The following is a 14,744-nucleotide window of genomic DNA, read 5'->3' on the forward strand; positions in this document are numbered from 1 at the left end:
CTTCTTGTCTGTCAGAAATAACCACGCTCAGACAGCAGAGTTAATCAATAACTTTCCATCTGTCAAATTTTAATCAAAAGTTTAAAAATCCAAATGATTCAGAGCCTAAATCGTCGTCAAAATGTTATGGTATTTTTTGTTTACCTTGTGCAACATTTGACGTGAATATTTCACGATACCATTTACAGAAGGCCCTCGACCTGCAAGAGGAAGTCTCTATTATCCATCAATTGCCATAAAAATCGACATTTAACCTCATAAATAAATTCGACCGAACGAAAACAATTTTCGAACGTGGAGAAAGTCAAAACATGTTCCCTAGCTACTCTTGATCCCGCACTGAAACGGTGCCTAAATAATCTTATGTGGTTAGTCGTGGGGATGGATGGTTAGCAATATTCGCACCGCGCGGCGAGAAGAGTGAAGGCAAATAAACAATAAAAACGAGAACCGCGTGCATGCCATGAAAAGTACGCAAGATATGTATAGAAGACAAACCACGACGATGTAGACGACGACGACGGCGGCAAGAAGAGCATGGATGTCTTTACTTGGCAGGCGGACCATCTCGTCAGACAGCGGACGACAGAATGCTTACGCAAATCCCCACCGCCATTCGGACCTCCGACCTCCGGCATCTGTAGGATTACGAACGTGACATAGTTTAGTAAACAGGTCGGTTGGGATCGACAGCGTTGAGCCAAAGACGGAATGCATTTTTGACGGACGAATTTCACAACGTGATAATTTGTAATTCCTGAAGTGAATGTCAAAAAAAATACAATTCAACATATGTTTAAATGTTTTAACTTGATAGATGTAGTACTAAATTATTGTGCGTTATCAGACACAGATACAGATTCGAAAATTACATCGCTGGGCGTGATAATTGAAAACTGCCATAAGTAGGCCATTTGCGGTTTCATTTATCGACACCTACCTACTTGAATTTACACTTACCGCTAAGTGTTTGCGAATATTGTTAATTTTTATTGTTTTCCCACCTTCGCCGAATGTCAATAACACGTACGGACGAATGCCACGCACTCTCGAGATGCTTTGTTTATATTGAGGGTGCCCGTGTCGCGCTACTCGCAAGCACTGTTCGCTAGGTGGGGTTCCTATCTGGACAGCAGTTCCTTCATTGTAAACATTGCGTCAGTCTCCGGTTGAATGAATTATGAGAAGCTGTAAATCGTTCGTGACAACTAGAGTCGGTGAATAAGAGCTTAGATAATTCGCCTTGACACCAGTCCCGAAGTGACGTTTCTTCACACACATTTTGACAGTTCCTTATGGGGTTTTGCTTTGGAGTGAGAGAATAAGAAAAAGTCCGCCATGTTTCACACATAGTCTGACAGTTACATATGAGATTTCTCCATAGGAGTAAAGAGTTACAGAGCTCTCGTCAATGCCAATTAAAACAAAGGTTTCCAAGTAGGCATCCCTGCTTTTACTCGAAAAGTAAAATTGTTAGCACGCTATCTGTCGGCCAACGGGTGAGCTAAAAGTTTAGCAGCCGAAATGGAATTTTGGCATTTTGAATCAAAACTGCCCTGCGTACGTTAATGTTTTGGATGGCTCATTCCTCGTCCGACGTTGATAATTGACATTTTTTTATGTCACATTGGTTTTGTTTTGCTTTTTATTAGCTGTGTTCAATCTTAAGTGGAGGGAAAATATTGCACGGCACTTTGACGAACTCCACACGTATCAATATATAGACGCGAAGGGGAATTATTGACAATAATATTGATGATGTGAATACAGAATTATTGTCAATATCGATGTATTGACGTCAATATAGAATGAATTGACAATACGATTGTAGTTAATAAAAGCAGTCGTGTAGGGCCCACTTTTCTATTCCTATTATTTTGCAACTTAACAAGAATAGGATCCTGAAGTGGGTTGGTTGGAAATTCGGTTAATTGCTCCTTAACTTTGTTCAATTCCAATTTATCAGGATATTTTCACAATACTTCAATACGATCAAATATCAGAGATACTCTAGGTGTCTCCAAAATTATTGCAAAGCCTTCAGGTGCTCATAGGTCTCCAAACACATCTCTGGATATTTTTTTTCCAAGACATCCTGGTTCAGTGACCACCCTGTATGTTTTGACAGCAGAATCGTCCTGGAGCTTTTATCGTGGTTCGAACTCGTTACCTGACATTGGATTACGTTGTTGTAATCATCTTGTTCTAAGAAACATTCGAGGGGGACGACTCTATCTAAGATGCAAAAAATATTGTGTTTTGCTGTGGCTAGCTGCGCGCACGCTGAGTAGATAGAAAGAAGATTGATGACGATTCTGAAGATTTCCTGCAAAAAATTGATGAGCGATGTAAGTAGATGCGACAAATGAAAGAAGATTGTTCGAAGATTGATTCGCTAGTGTGAGATTTGTTGACCATCTAAACTTTAGATTTAGATGTGTCGCCCCCCTCGGAAACATTCGTGAATCAGAATAACCTTCTCCGTTCGTACTAAAATCACCAAATCAAACATAATTCGCATACGCCCACTTATGTAGCGATGAATACCAAACACCTTTTAAAACTGTTCGTTGCGCTGATCGTGTTGCAATTTAATTTTTGATAGTTTCAAATTTTAGAACCCTCGCGTCACTTTTCAAAAGGAAAAGGTCCTAAGAAACAAATGTAAACAAATCGAGCTAAGCGATACAAACTATTGCGCTTCTTTCATTGTATGTGATACAAAAACACCCATCCAAATTTACTTTCATTTATTCAAGATAATCATAGGTCAAAAAATGTCCAATGTACAGTTTGAAATGATGGGTACATGATTGTTACTTCGGTCATTCGGACTGCCTAACATGATTGGTGCTCATTTTATAAAGGCGCGGCCAATCTAAAGTTAAGTATTCTACTTTGAAATCAGTGAAAGGGAATCTAGCATCATGTAGAACAAAACGTCCAATGTAACACTCATTGACATAGGAGAAAAATCGTCCAATGTAACATGTCCGATGTACAACTTGACTAGTCAAAACGCCCTATGTGTTTTTTTCTATATTGCAGCATGAAATCAAAGTAAAATTGTGATTTTACGGTTTCTACTGAATTTTCAACGTTATTATTCACTGACTGCATTAAAAATAGTATTTCAAAATGTATTGTTTCTAAACAGTTAAAATATTAATCTGACGATCTTCAATTTCGTTTTTCTCAAAATGGTGGATATGTGACATTGGTCTATTTGAAAAGTGACGCGAGAACTGTCGAGTAGTTTGAGACAATTCAGTGCCAACATTTCAGCTTTTGTAAACAATAGCTTTAGCTATCGATTTCTCGCAAATAAAAATTCATCCCTCCAAATTAACAATGCTAGCTGGTAAAGGAAACATTCCTCTACCTGCTAGTGTCATTAATCTTCATGAGTAAGTTTTAATTCACGAGAAATCGACGGCTAAAGTCATTCTTTACATATACAATTACGCCCCTTTGAAATGTTGACACTGAATTTTGAAACTCAGCATTGCGAATGGCCTACACGCTATTTCAAAACTACCCAAATTTGGGTATAATCCACCCAGATTGGTCGAAACTGAACCTACCCAAAAATGGGTAAACTATGATCGGACTGACAAGTTGACAAATGAACAATGTCGATCGGATTCATGTCAATGTTGTTCATTTGTCAACTTGTCAATCCGAACATAGTTTACCCATTTTTGGGTAGGTTCAGTTTCGACCAATCTGGGTGGATTATACCCAAATTTGGGTAGTTTTGAAATAGCGTGTATGGAATCACTACTGTTTCAAGTGAACCCTACACGATTGCTTTTATTGACAATAATCGTATTGTCAATACATGCTATATTGACGTCAATATATCGAGATTGACAATATTTCTGAATTCACATCATCAATATTATTGTCAATAATTCCCCTTCGCGTCAATATATTGATGCGTGTGGGGTTTGCTTCAGACAGAAATCGGTACTCGAAGTGTTTGTTCACGCAAATGCAGATATACACGTTAATCACAAATTACTCTGCACACTATGATTAAATAAGCCACATATAGAATATATTTTCTCAAATTGGGCCTAAACTGGACGAACCAAAACACGGGAAAAGATATGTCAATTTGCATAAAAATAAATCATATATGAACACCATTAGTTCACCCGTTGACCGCCATTCTCAGTCAGGCGCCACATTTTTGTTGCCAGTATCTTTTCCGAAGTGGCAAATCTATGTTTCAACTATCTAAGATAAGAGTCACGCCAAGAGTGAAGCCAAGTCTACCTATTGAGCTGTCAAACAGCTACCTATCGTGCAAAGTTAAAAATTTGCTTAGACTATCTGATTTCTTGGTCTGATTTTGACTGCCGTCATGATGAAAAATCTGCTCGATTTTACTTTCGACCGATCTTTCGACACACTTTGTCGAACCCCCTGTTTGCTGATGTTCACACTGCTTGCACATATCTACAGAACTGTTACATTAGGTGAACTTTGTGGAGTATGAAATGGTTTCTCAGGAGGAACACCGGCCTTGATCATCTTGTCCTTCAAGAACTAGGATATGAAGACGAAAAAGGATTTCAAAACATCGCCAGGATGTTGATACAAACTATTGACAAGCTAATGGAAAAAGTTCCCCCTTACATTGAAAAACAGGACACGATTTTGCGTGAAGCTATTTCTAAGGTAATGTTTAACGTTTTTTTTTTAATAGTGCTTCCCATAGGGATTTTTAATTAAATAAGCAATTATTATAAAGTCGGTAGTGATGAGGATGCATTCCAGGAAATCGTTAACGTTAGGATTTCTAATAACAAAACTGCGTATTACTTTCTACTAGTTGAGAGTAATGCAATCCCTAAACTAAAGAATACACCTTTCCTAAGTAACAATTTGGGTTTTATGAGGGTTCTGAAGACTATGATTTAGGCTTGAAGAACGCTTTAAAACCATGATAAATCTTGCAATGTTACTTGGGTTGAGTATCTCCCCGGCTGCGTTGATTCATCGTCAGCATTTCAAAGTGCCTTTAGCCATCTATTTCTCTTGAATAAAAGATCGTACATGCAAATTATCGACACCATCAGGTAAAGGAATATTTCCTGCACCAGCTGGCATCTTAGCTCACTGGAGTAAGCATTGAGTTACGCGAAATTGACGATTGAAGTCATTATTTACAAACGTAGATTCGCCCCAATGAAATGTTGACACTGAAATGTTAATAAGGCTGTCCACGAGACAGTTGCGATCAGCTGACTTTTTTGTTTACGAAGAACTTTTGACAGATCACAGTAGAACTGGCAGTTTATTCTCATATGAATTTCTGCTTTGTTTATGTTTACATTCAGCACCATTAACACCAGAGCACTCACACACACTAGATTTTTAGCTGTCACTTCCACTAAGAAACGTCTATTGGATCATTTTATTATTGCGGATTTGGTACCTTGCGAAGTTGATCCTGAAAAGAAAATCTACCGCCCTGATAAATACTCTTCCTGGACAAATGATCCCTTAGTTAGGATCTAATCGCAATATAAGCAGTATTTTTGTTTAGTTAGTGTTTTTATTTCAAACAAAAAGTGTCCGATATAATAGTAAATATGAGCTGTGGACATTGCGGTTGTTCGATTTTAGAAATGTTTTGTATAATCCGGAAGAGATTTGCATTTTTCAAACGAACTTCAGGTATACATTCAGAAAAGTTTTAATATGTTGGGGAAGTTTTGTTTTGTTTCGCGAAGAGCTGTTTCAATCTTCAATTTGAGACTATATGAGACTCACCCTAGTGGCTCAACCAAGACTCCCGGGTAACAAGCTCAGTAGCATGAGACCCCTGAGCTGTGTCACAGGGCCGGGATGTTACTGGGTAATTCGGAGGGGAGTTTATTGGGCTATTGTGGGTGTGTTCTATGGGTTTCTGCTGGTTTGGTACGTACCGGTGGTGTTTGCTGGACGATGTCGAGCGCTCGCGGATGGTGCTTTTGTTTAGGCCGATGTTGTTTGACCGCGATGGCGGTCCGTGGCTTGACAATGGCGGATCGGTGGTTTTGACTGGTCTGGAAGATAGCTCCTGGTGACTGGAGCAGTGGTCACAAAATGGCGGATTGGATGCTTGGGTTTGCGCGTTGCGATGGCGGTTCGCAACCAGGGAATGTAGCGATACCTGTGCAGCTACCGAAGTAGCCTTTTCTGGGTCAACGGCGTCTCCCTTCGTTGGAAAATATCGGCTGACCGTGACAAGGCCACCTTAGTTGAGCCGAGAAGGGCTTCCTCATTTTCAATTAGTACTTCCGCGTCCGAGGATACTCGATCTGGCGATTATCAAGCCGTGACTGACTTGGTCAAACGTGTCGATCGTGAGGATCGTACGTGGAACATAAAAAAGGTCCTGAAGGACAAATTGTTGTTTAAAACCAAGCCAAAATCAGAATTTGGTCAAATTAAGCTACTGAACGAACACCAGGAATAGAAAAAAAGGTCGTTCACTGCACTTTGAGGCACTTTGTTCGGTTCACTTTTGTACTTTTGACTTACTATCCACTCACGTCTTGTAATCACGAACGCCGGTTTACTTCTCAGCAATGGTTGCCTATCCCAGATATCAAAAGCCCTCCTTTTCCAATCCAGTTTTCCATCCGTTCCTTATTTCCTCCATTTTCCTTCCTTGTAGCTTATCACCATCCATCCATACCATCTCCTTCTCCTATTCAGTTTTCCTACCATAGTTGATCACACGGAAAAATGTATAAATTTGTGTTAGTAGGATTAGTTTGAAATCGATATTTTTATAACCATAATTGGGCGAGACATGATCATGTCTCGCCCAATTATGGTTATAAAAATATCGATTTCAAACTAATCCTACTAACACAAATTTATACATTTTTCCGTTACAACAATTTTACCAACAATCCTACAAATGCTACTAGCCCAACATTGACACTAAAAAAACACTACAGTTTCCTAAAACAACACGCACAAATTAAAATCTAGGACATTGTAACTAATTGGTTACAAATTTATCATATGGGTTCCTGAGTTAGATGGAGGGAGGGGGAATTGGCCTGCTTCCATATGATATCCGTTTATAGGCATATATGAGCTGAAAACCTGTCATAGTGTTTCTGACCACGCTTTACTACTTAAGTTTTGTGATACTATGAAAACATTTTGGTCCGGGTATTAGTCAAGAAAACTAGTACAAGTTTGCTGTCTACCTCCGGGAATTTCTCCAAAATTCTGCAAATTTCTCAGCACACATACACAACTCCTTTAAGCCCTGAACATCTTAGTACTTCCCTGAAGCAATTCTGTAAATTTCTCTGTTAAAAAAAATTATCTGTACTGTATTTGTGCTCTGAAGATCTACGAACTGCCCTGAAGTTCAATAAATTTATAAGCTCGGAGATCTCCTCTAAACTTCTGTAAACTTCTTTGTGGAATCATGGACTTCCAAAAAAGTTCTGCAGATTTTTCTGAAATTCTTTGAAATTCCCCAAAGCTTTACAAATTATCTGAAAATATTTGAACTTCCCTGAACCTGTTACACGAATTTCTCTAAAGTAGTAGTAGTTTTGTCTAAAAATGTACAAACTTCCTGAAGTTCTACAGCGTTCTCTTAAAAGTCTACAGACTTCTCTGAAGTTCTTCAGAACTATCTATTTCCAACTTCCATGGAGTTCTGCAAAATCTTGGAATTTCGTGCGTCGCTGAGATTTGTTTTTGAAATAGAAGTACTTTTCTGAACGTTTACGAATTTTTCTGAAGATCTCACATTTTTCTGAAACTGTGGAGCTTTCTGAACCTCCGAATGTCTCTGAAGATCTGCAAAATTCCTTGCAGTTCTGCAGATTTATCTTCTGAAGTTCTGCAAATATATTTAAAGTTCTGTTCTCTATCTGTTGGAGACTAAATTTAAGTACCTAGTTAGGTAAATTGTAACATGGCAGTCGATACCTGCTGATTTTTAGCAAGGTTGCAAATACTCATTTCAGCTAAAATAATGTTTTTTGGAATAATAAAACCAAAGGCTGGTATGATGACATGTTTTACTTGTAACTTACAAGAAGAGGTTACAAAGTATGCGTTTGAAACATAAAACCTGTAAATTTTGCTTTCTATGAGTCACAATCAGCGATTTGCTGATCGCTGAGTGAGTGAGTGAGTGAGTGAGTGAGTGAGTGAGTAAGTGAGTGAGTGAGTGAGTGAGTGAGTGAGTGAGTGAGTGAGTGAGTATGTGAAAATCGCTGATTGTGACTCTCATGCAGTGAAATAAACAGGTTTAATATGTCAAACACATTCTTTGCAACCTCTTCTTGTATCTTACCAATTCAAAATATGATCATAGCATCTAATTATTTCATAATAAAAAAAAAACATTGTTTTAGCTGAAATGAGTATTTGCCACCTTGATTTTTAGTACCTATTGATAAGTATATAACTCGTAGATAAAAGATGGATTCTTCAGTGGTGTTGAGTACTTGGCACTGATGGAGTCTGCTAGTAGTAGACGAAATACGCGTATCTGTCAAAAGATAAGCAATTATAACGGAATTAAAAGGAAATTAACCAACACACTCAAAGATCTTCATCTGCAAAGTTGTCTGAAGCTCCGTAGTTCTATTCTCAAGATCTTACTTTGAGACTGTATAAATTTCTCAGATGTTTTGTAAATTTCTCTGTAGGCTCTCGGGCTACCCTGAAGCTCTGAAAATTTTCCAAAAGATCTTCTAAATTATCCAAAGTTCTCAAAATTTATCTGAACATATTTGAGATTCCTTGAAGTTCTAAATGTTTCTCTCAAGATCTATAAATTTCCCTGAAATCGTATAAATATTTTTTTTAAATCGCCGAACTTCCCTGAAGCTTTGCAAATTTTACTGATCCAGTAAAATTTCAGAGATTCTAAAAATGTATCAGAAAACCTGCACACTTTCTTGAAGTTTTTCAAATTTATCTGAAGGTCTATGACCATTCTTGGGATTTTTTCAGAAGTTCTGCAATTTTTTTCAAAGTTCTGTAGCTTTGTTCTGAAGATAATTTTTCATTGGATCACCAAACCTCTGTGAAATTCTTTAAGGTTCACTGTAGATTCTTGGACTTATCTGAAGTTCTTTGAATTTCCCTAAAGATTTGCAAAATTTCCCTAATAGTTTTACAAATTGAGCTGAAAATATTTTAGCTTGCTTGAAGTTTTGAAAATTTCTTATAACACTTTTCTGAAGATCTACTACTAATTTCTTTTAATTTCTGGAAAATTTTCTGAAGTTTTGTAGTTCTGTTCTCAAGATCTACGAACTATCCTGAAGCTCAACAAATTTCTCAGTAGATCTCCTGAAAATTTTCCTCAAGCTGTTCTAAAGTCTGGAACACACAAAAATTGGTCAACTTCAAATAGGTGTATTTCTGTTAAAAATGAATAAACAAAACCTGAAATGCTGCATTTGGAAGTTGAGTACATATACAATGGTTTCTATGATGAGTTTTCACCGTTTGCATTCCAGTTTTCAAAATTACGTCCAAGCAAGAGGAGCAGCGTGTAAAAATTTTGCTCGCGCAGCAAGAGTATCCGACGTTCTCACACGCCAAGTTGGCAAAATTGCTGGCCTTGACAAACGTTTTAAAAGTGTTCGGGGAGCGTCTGTCGACCGCCAGGAAGCCTGGAAGCGGTGGCAATCGTAATCCGGACGTGGCACGTAATCCGGACGTGGACGTCAGTTTGCTCGTTTGTTTTTAAAACCTAGCTCAGGTTGAGGTTCGCACTGGCAAAAAGTTCGGTTTCGAACTGGTTCCAACCCCGATAATAAACGAATTCGCTATTAGTTTCTACCAGTTGTGTGGCTGATAAAGGTATTTTCTTGCTTCATTTACAAGAAAAAATCGCGCAATGCATAAAATTATCCATAATAAAAAATATTATAGAAATACAATACAATTTATTGTTACAAACCAATGGTTTAAACATCTAGAACCGACTGTTCATACTGGCGACAACGCTCTGATGAGACAACGAAAACCCACCCCTAAGCTCCTCCCCTGATCATATCATTCGTCAATATACCCTTCTAACCTCGAGTAAGCCGCGAGTATTCGGCCCAACCCCTACTAGACATAGAATTAAGTCAAGACCAACAATTGAAAAGGCCTCAACTCCATTTTGTAAACACACCTTGTAAGCCCATTTTCTCGCGAACCGAAGTCTGAAAAGGCAAAACAACAGAATGAACCGGTAGGAGAAATTCTTCTCTACTCGATTGTGGTTTAGGTTTCCGAATGTAGGTTTCGGTTCGCGAGAAAGTGGCCTTACAAGGTTTGTTTACAAAATTGAGTTGAGGCCATTTCAATTGTTGGTCTTGAAGTGAACTTTGCTACAAACAGTGAACAATGAATTATCGGCTCCGTAAAGCTAACGCGATAGAGCCTTCCAAATAAACAAACTGGATGAAGAAAAAAGGTTAATAAACATAAAAATACAACAAACTATATTGTTTATACCATGAAATTATTGATAAATAAGGGGTAAAATTTCGCAATCTAATATTGTAAATATATTGTTGTTGTTATCTCTTATAAGATAAATTTACCATAAAATGAATTGTGAATATCATCTCGAACAAAAAAGTTATCTTTTTTATGGTTTACTTACGGTATTTTTTTTATCTGGGTGGGCAATGAGAATCGGAATGCGAAAATAAAAAAAGTCCAAAGACGCTGTCAACAACAACGCCCTTGCAATATACGGTAATAAGCACCGTTCGTAAACAGTGCAATTCATCAATGTGAACCAGCGAGAAAGTTGAGACCTTTCGGTGGAAAGTTTTGATCAATCCACGTTCGCCCAGCTGTGGACCAGTTTCACTGTAAATAACAACAACTATAAACAAACAGCACCGAATTATTGAGGTGCATCCAAACAACCGCAGGGAAAAAAAATAACATTTTGTTCTCGATTACTTTTCCTTGGAAATTTGCTTTCATTCTTTTTTTCTTCCTGGCTGTCGGTCGGTCGGTCGGTCGGACGGAGGCGAATGCCGCCAGGTGCCAATGGCAACGGAACTGAAATTCTGACCACGTGGTGAAGTATTAAATTTCGCGTCTGCCTTTGTTTACATTTATTTGCATAGACTTTGTGGTCTTCTTCTGCGTACGACTTCCGAGTGAATATTTGCGGTTGTGTTTCATAAATCCTTCCTCTGGTTGGCCTGATTTAATGGAGTGTTTTTTTGCGTGTTATCAGCGCGCGACGACGACACGCAGTGTAGATTTGATAATGATAAACATAAGTAATGCAATCAAGTGTTTTGATAGACTTCCTTTTTCTCTCTCGCCCCCATGCATAAGTGTTTTGATCGGTATGTTTGATCGGTTGGCACATACGACAAATAGTTTTTTTTTTAAATGAAACAGAAATGAGGTAGTGGGCCCACATTTTCCTTTACGAAGAGAGGGCAGAGTGTCCGGTAGCACTTAAATGTCAATTTGTTTACGTTTGTCACATACTACCTATGCAAAACACACTCCAGAGTAAATAAATGGATGAAATTTGTCAAGGTTTTCAATAGAATATACGTCACTATGACGTAAACAAACGGTTTGAATGACATGAGTGCACCACCAAATTCGATAGTAGGCAATGAAATTCTTATTTATTTCAGCGCAGATTACTTTGTTGTTGTGCCGTTGATTGAAATTAACCAGCAACTAACATCGGGGTATTCCTTTCTATTTTCTTCCAAACAGCCAAAGTTCAAACTAGCATTAGGCAGAGCACACCCTCGTTGGGCCGATGGGGCCGTTCGACGCTGAGCTCCAGTCCGATTGCCATTCCCGGCGGGGGTGGCAGCGGAGGTGGAGGAGGGAGCAGTGGAAGTCCAGAATATGTCAGTCCTCCGCATAGTCCCAACTCGCCGCCACCGATACCACCACGACCTGTGATACGACAGTCCAGCTTTACCAAGATCGGCTACATGATCAATACGGCCGTCAATGGGACCAAGAAGCAGTTCATCAGCAGTACCAGTGGCAGCGGGGGTAAGTACGATCTATTGGTTTTGAACACGATTTTTTGGGACACCGAATGTTCGCCATAAGCGAAATTTTAGCTGAAACATTTGCTAACTGCAACAAGCTTCCAGTTTTTGTTTGTATTGTAGTCATTTCAACGCAGTTTAGGTCATTCGTGACTTTTCCGGGGATGCGATTTGAACTCGTGACCTTTAGCCACAGAGAACTATTAGTCGAAAGTGGAAAACTTATAGAGGAAATCAGGAGACGCTAGCGCTACGTAACGGCGACGTTCGCACTTATCTTTACCCAAGCTTCTGGTGGAAGTTGGACGTCTGTTCTCTGTGACTGAGTGATGACACGTATCTGTCAAAATTGTGCAATATCAAATCGTCTAGAAGTGTCAAATGCACAGTGATGCACTTTAAACACCAGAGAACAGACGTTCAACTTCAGTCAGAAACTTGTATAAAGATAAGTGGGATCATCGCCGTTATGTGGCGCTTCCTCTATAAGCTTTCCACTTTCGACCAATTTGGCGCTAGTATCGATAAATTTTCTGTTGAAAATTGCCACTTGGCGTTACCGGCACTTAGTGTCTAGTGTAAATTGTGCAACACCAGTACCATCAGGTTTGTTCTCTGTGCTTTAAATGCATTTAATAACTAGTTTGAGTTATGAAATGCATTTCAGTTAAGGGAATACCGTTCACTTGTTTGAAAATAAACATTTTTCAGCTAGCGAAGCTTGAGTTGGAACATTTGACAACATTACCATTGACATTGACTTGATGACATATTAATGAGAAGCGCAAATAATGCTATTCGCGAAACCCAACAATTCCATAGATCATGCCTGTCATTTGTGTGGATGAGAAGGTCTTGTGTGGACCATATTGTCACGCTCCGTGTAATCATGAAGCAGGTCAACAAATTCCAAGAGTCCCTGTAATTGGTATTCATTCAGTCCGAAAAAGCATTCGCCCGACTCAATTACGAAAAACTGCGGGGCATGAGCATGAGGCGCTCTGCATAACGGAGCCTTATCCGACCTTATGCGGTGCTGGTGTGAGGCGAGGATGTATACTACCACCGCTATTCCTTGCTATAATCGACGATATTTTGGTAGGTGTAATTGAGCGTGCACCGAACCATGGGCTGCTTTGGCATTAACGACTTCGATTTGACTGATGGCATTGCTTTGTTAGCCCAACGGCGTCCTGAAATGCTTAGTAAGCTCAACGACCTAGCCGTAAGCTCCTCTGCGGTAGGTCTCCGCATCAACTTCTGCCAGACCAAATCGTTGGATGCCAACAGCAGGGCAAGCAGTGGAGAAAGTCGAAAGCTTCCAATATCTTGGTATTTAGTTAGCAGATAGCGTCAGAGGGTGGGACCAAGTGTGACATAAGTGCTCGAATGAAGAAGGCTTAGTAGGGCTACCTCTGCGATCTTACGAAATATATGAGGATCAAATTAGATTAGTGAACGCACTAAATTCCTGGGTTTCAACTCATGTGAGATCAGCGGAAAGCACTCAAAAGCTACAGGACTTCATTTATCGATGCCTGCGGTACAAATTCGGGCATGGTGGCCTCAGATTTGGATCTCGGTTGGTGAGGTCCATCGTCGATGTCATCAGAAGGCGATATCAATCAAATGAAATCCAAGCATGTGCACAACAAAATTCAGAAAGGCCTCGAAAAAGGCCAGCACAGATTTCCTTTGATAAGTTTTAAGTCTAAGGCTGTGTCCCATTTGCCGGGTTAGACTTTGACAACTGTAGCTGAGTTCTGTTCGAAAACCGGTCAATCGTCAACACAGGGATTTTCGAACATTGAAATAAACTTTCGAAATGTCACTCTTTGATTACAAGTTAAATTTAACTCGGCAATTGGGTTCTTTAATTTTGAAAAATATATCGGTTTTTATATATTTTCTGAAAGAGCTTTGTTTTCTGAGCACAGTAATATTTTTTTCGAACCCACACACCTTCATCTCGATTTTTAAACCAAGATTTAAAGCATAGTAATAACTTTACTGTTTGACACTAAAGTGACAAACTGACAGCTCGCTCCCATACAAGATATCGAGGGGTGCTAATAAGGTGATTTTTGCAAATGTAATCGTTCTTATTTAAAATAGTTCCAGGGTACCGAAATTGATGAAATTTTTGGTATGGGTTCAATTTTTAATGCAGATTACGAACATGCACTTACCTCAATACCCTTAAATTCGAAAAATATACAGATTTTTATAAATCATCTGATAGAGCTTCGTTTTCTGAGCACAACGATATTTTTATCGATCCCGTAGACATTCATCTCGATTTTTAAATCAAGATTTCAATTTTTGATCGTTGACACTAAATCTATTCGTTGACAGCTCGCTCCCATAGACTTCTCTGACGTTTGTGAATTGCACAAGTATTAGTGCAGAGCTTTGGGTAAATTCAAAGGTTTTCTTGCACTAATACTTATAATTTACCCAAAGTTTTGTACTAATACTTGTACATTTCACAAACGTCAGAGAAGTCTATACAAAGTCCCACCAAGGGGCGCTAAGGTGGTGATTTTTGCTTATGTAATTGTACTTATTTAAAATAGTTCCAGTGTACCAAAATTGATGAAATTTTGGATTTCGGTTCCATTTTTAATGCAGATAACGAATATATATTTATCTCAATACCCCTAAACGACCCAATTTGGGCACAGCAGTTGGACAGGATGGGATATGAATAAC

At 38.9% G+C, this 14,744-nt stretch overlaps 1 protein-coding gene across 1 annotated transcript in view; it reads left to right on the forward strand.

The window, feature by feature from the left end:
* The window catches only part of LOC135699159 (protein phosphatase PP2A 55 kDa regulatory subunit), a 171,449-nt gene that overhangs the window by 43,303 nt on the left and 113,402 nt on the right, over nucleotides 1-14,744 (forward strand). Inside the window, exon 3 of the mRNA XM_065219385.1 lies at nucleotides 11,743-12,033. Coding sequence (XP_065075457.1) covers nucleotides 11,743-12,033 — 291 coding nt within the window. The remainder of the gene's footprint in view (nucleotides 1-11,742; nucleotides 12,034-14,744) is intronic.

Source organism: Ochlerotatus camptorhynchus, unplaced genomic scaffold (assembly GCF_037179485.1).
Source record: "Ochlerotatus camptorhynchus isolate MF236.1 unplaced genomic scaffold, CSIRO-AGI_Acam_v1.1 ptg000103l, whole genome shotgun sequence".
NCBI classification, from domain to species: domain Eukaryota; kingdom Metazoa; phylum Arthropoda; class Insecta; order Diptera; family Culicidae; genus Ochlerotatus; species Ochlerotatus camptorhynchus.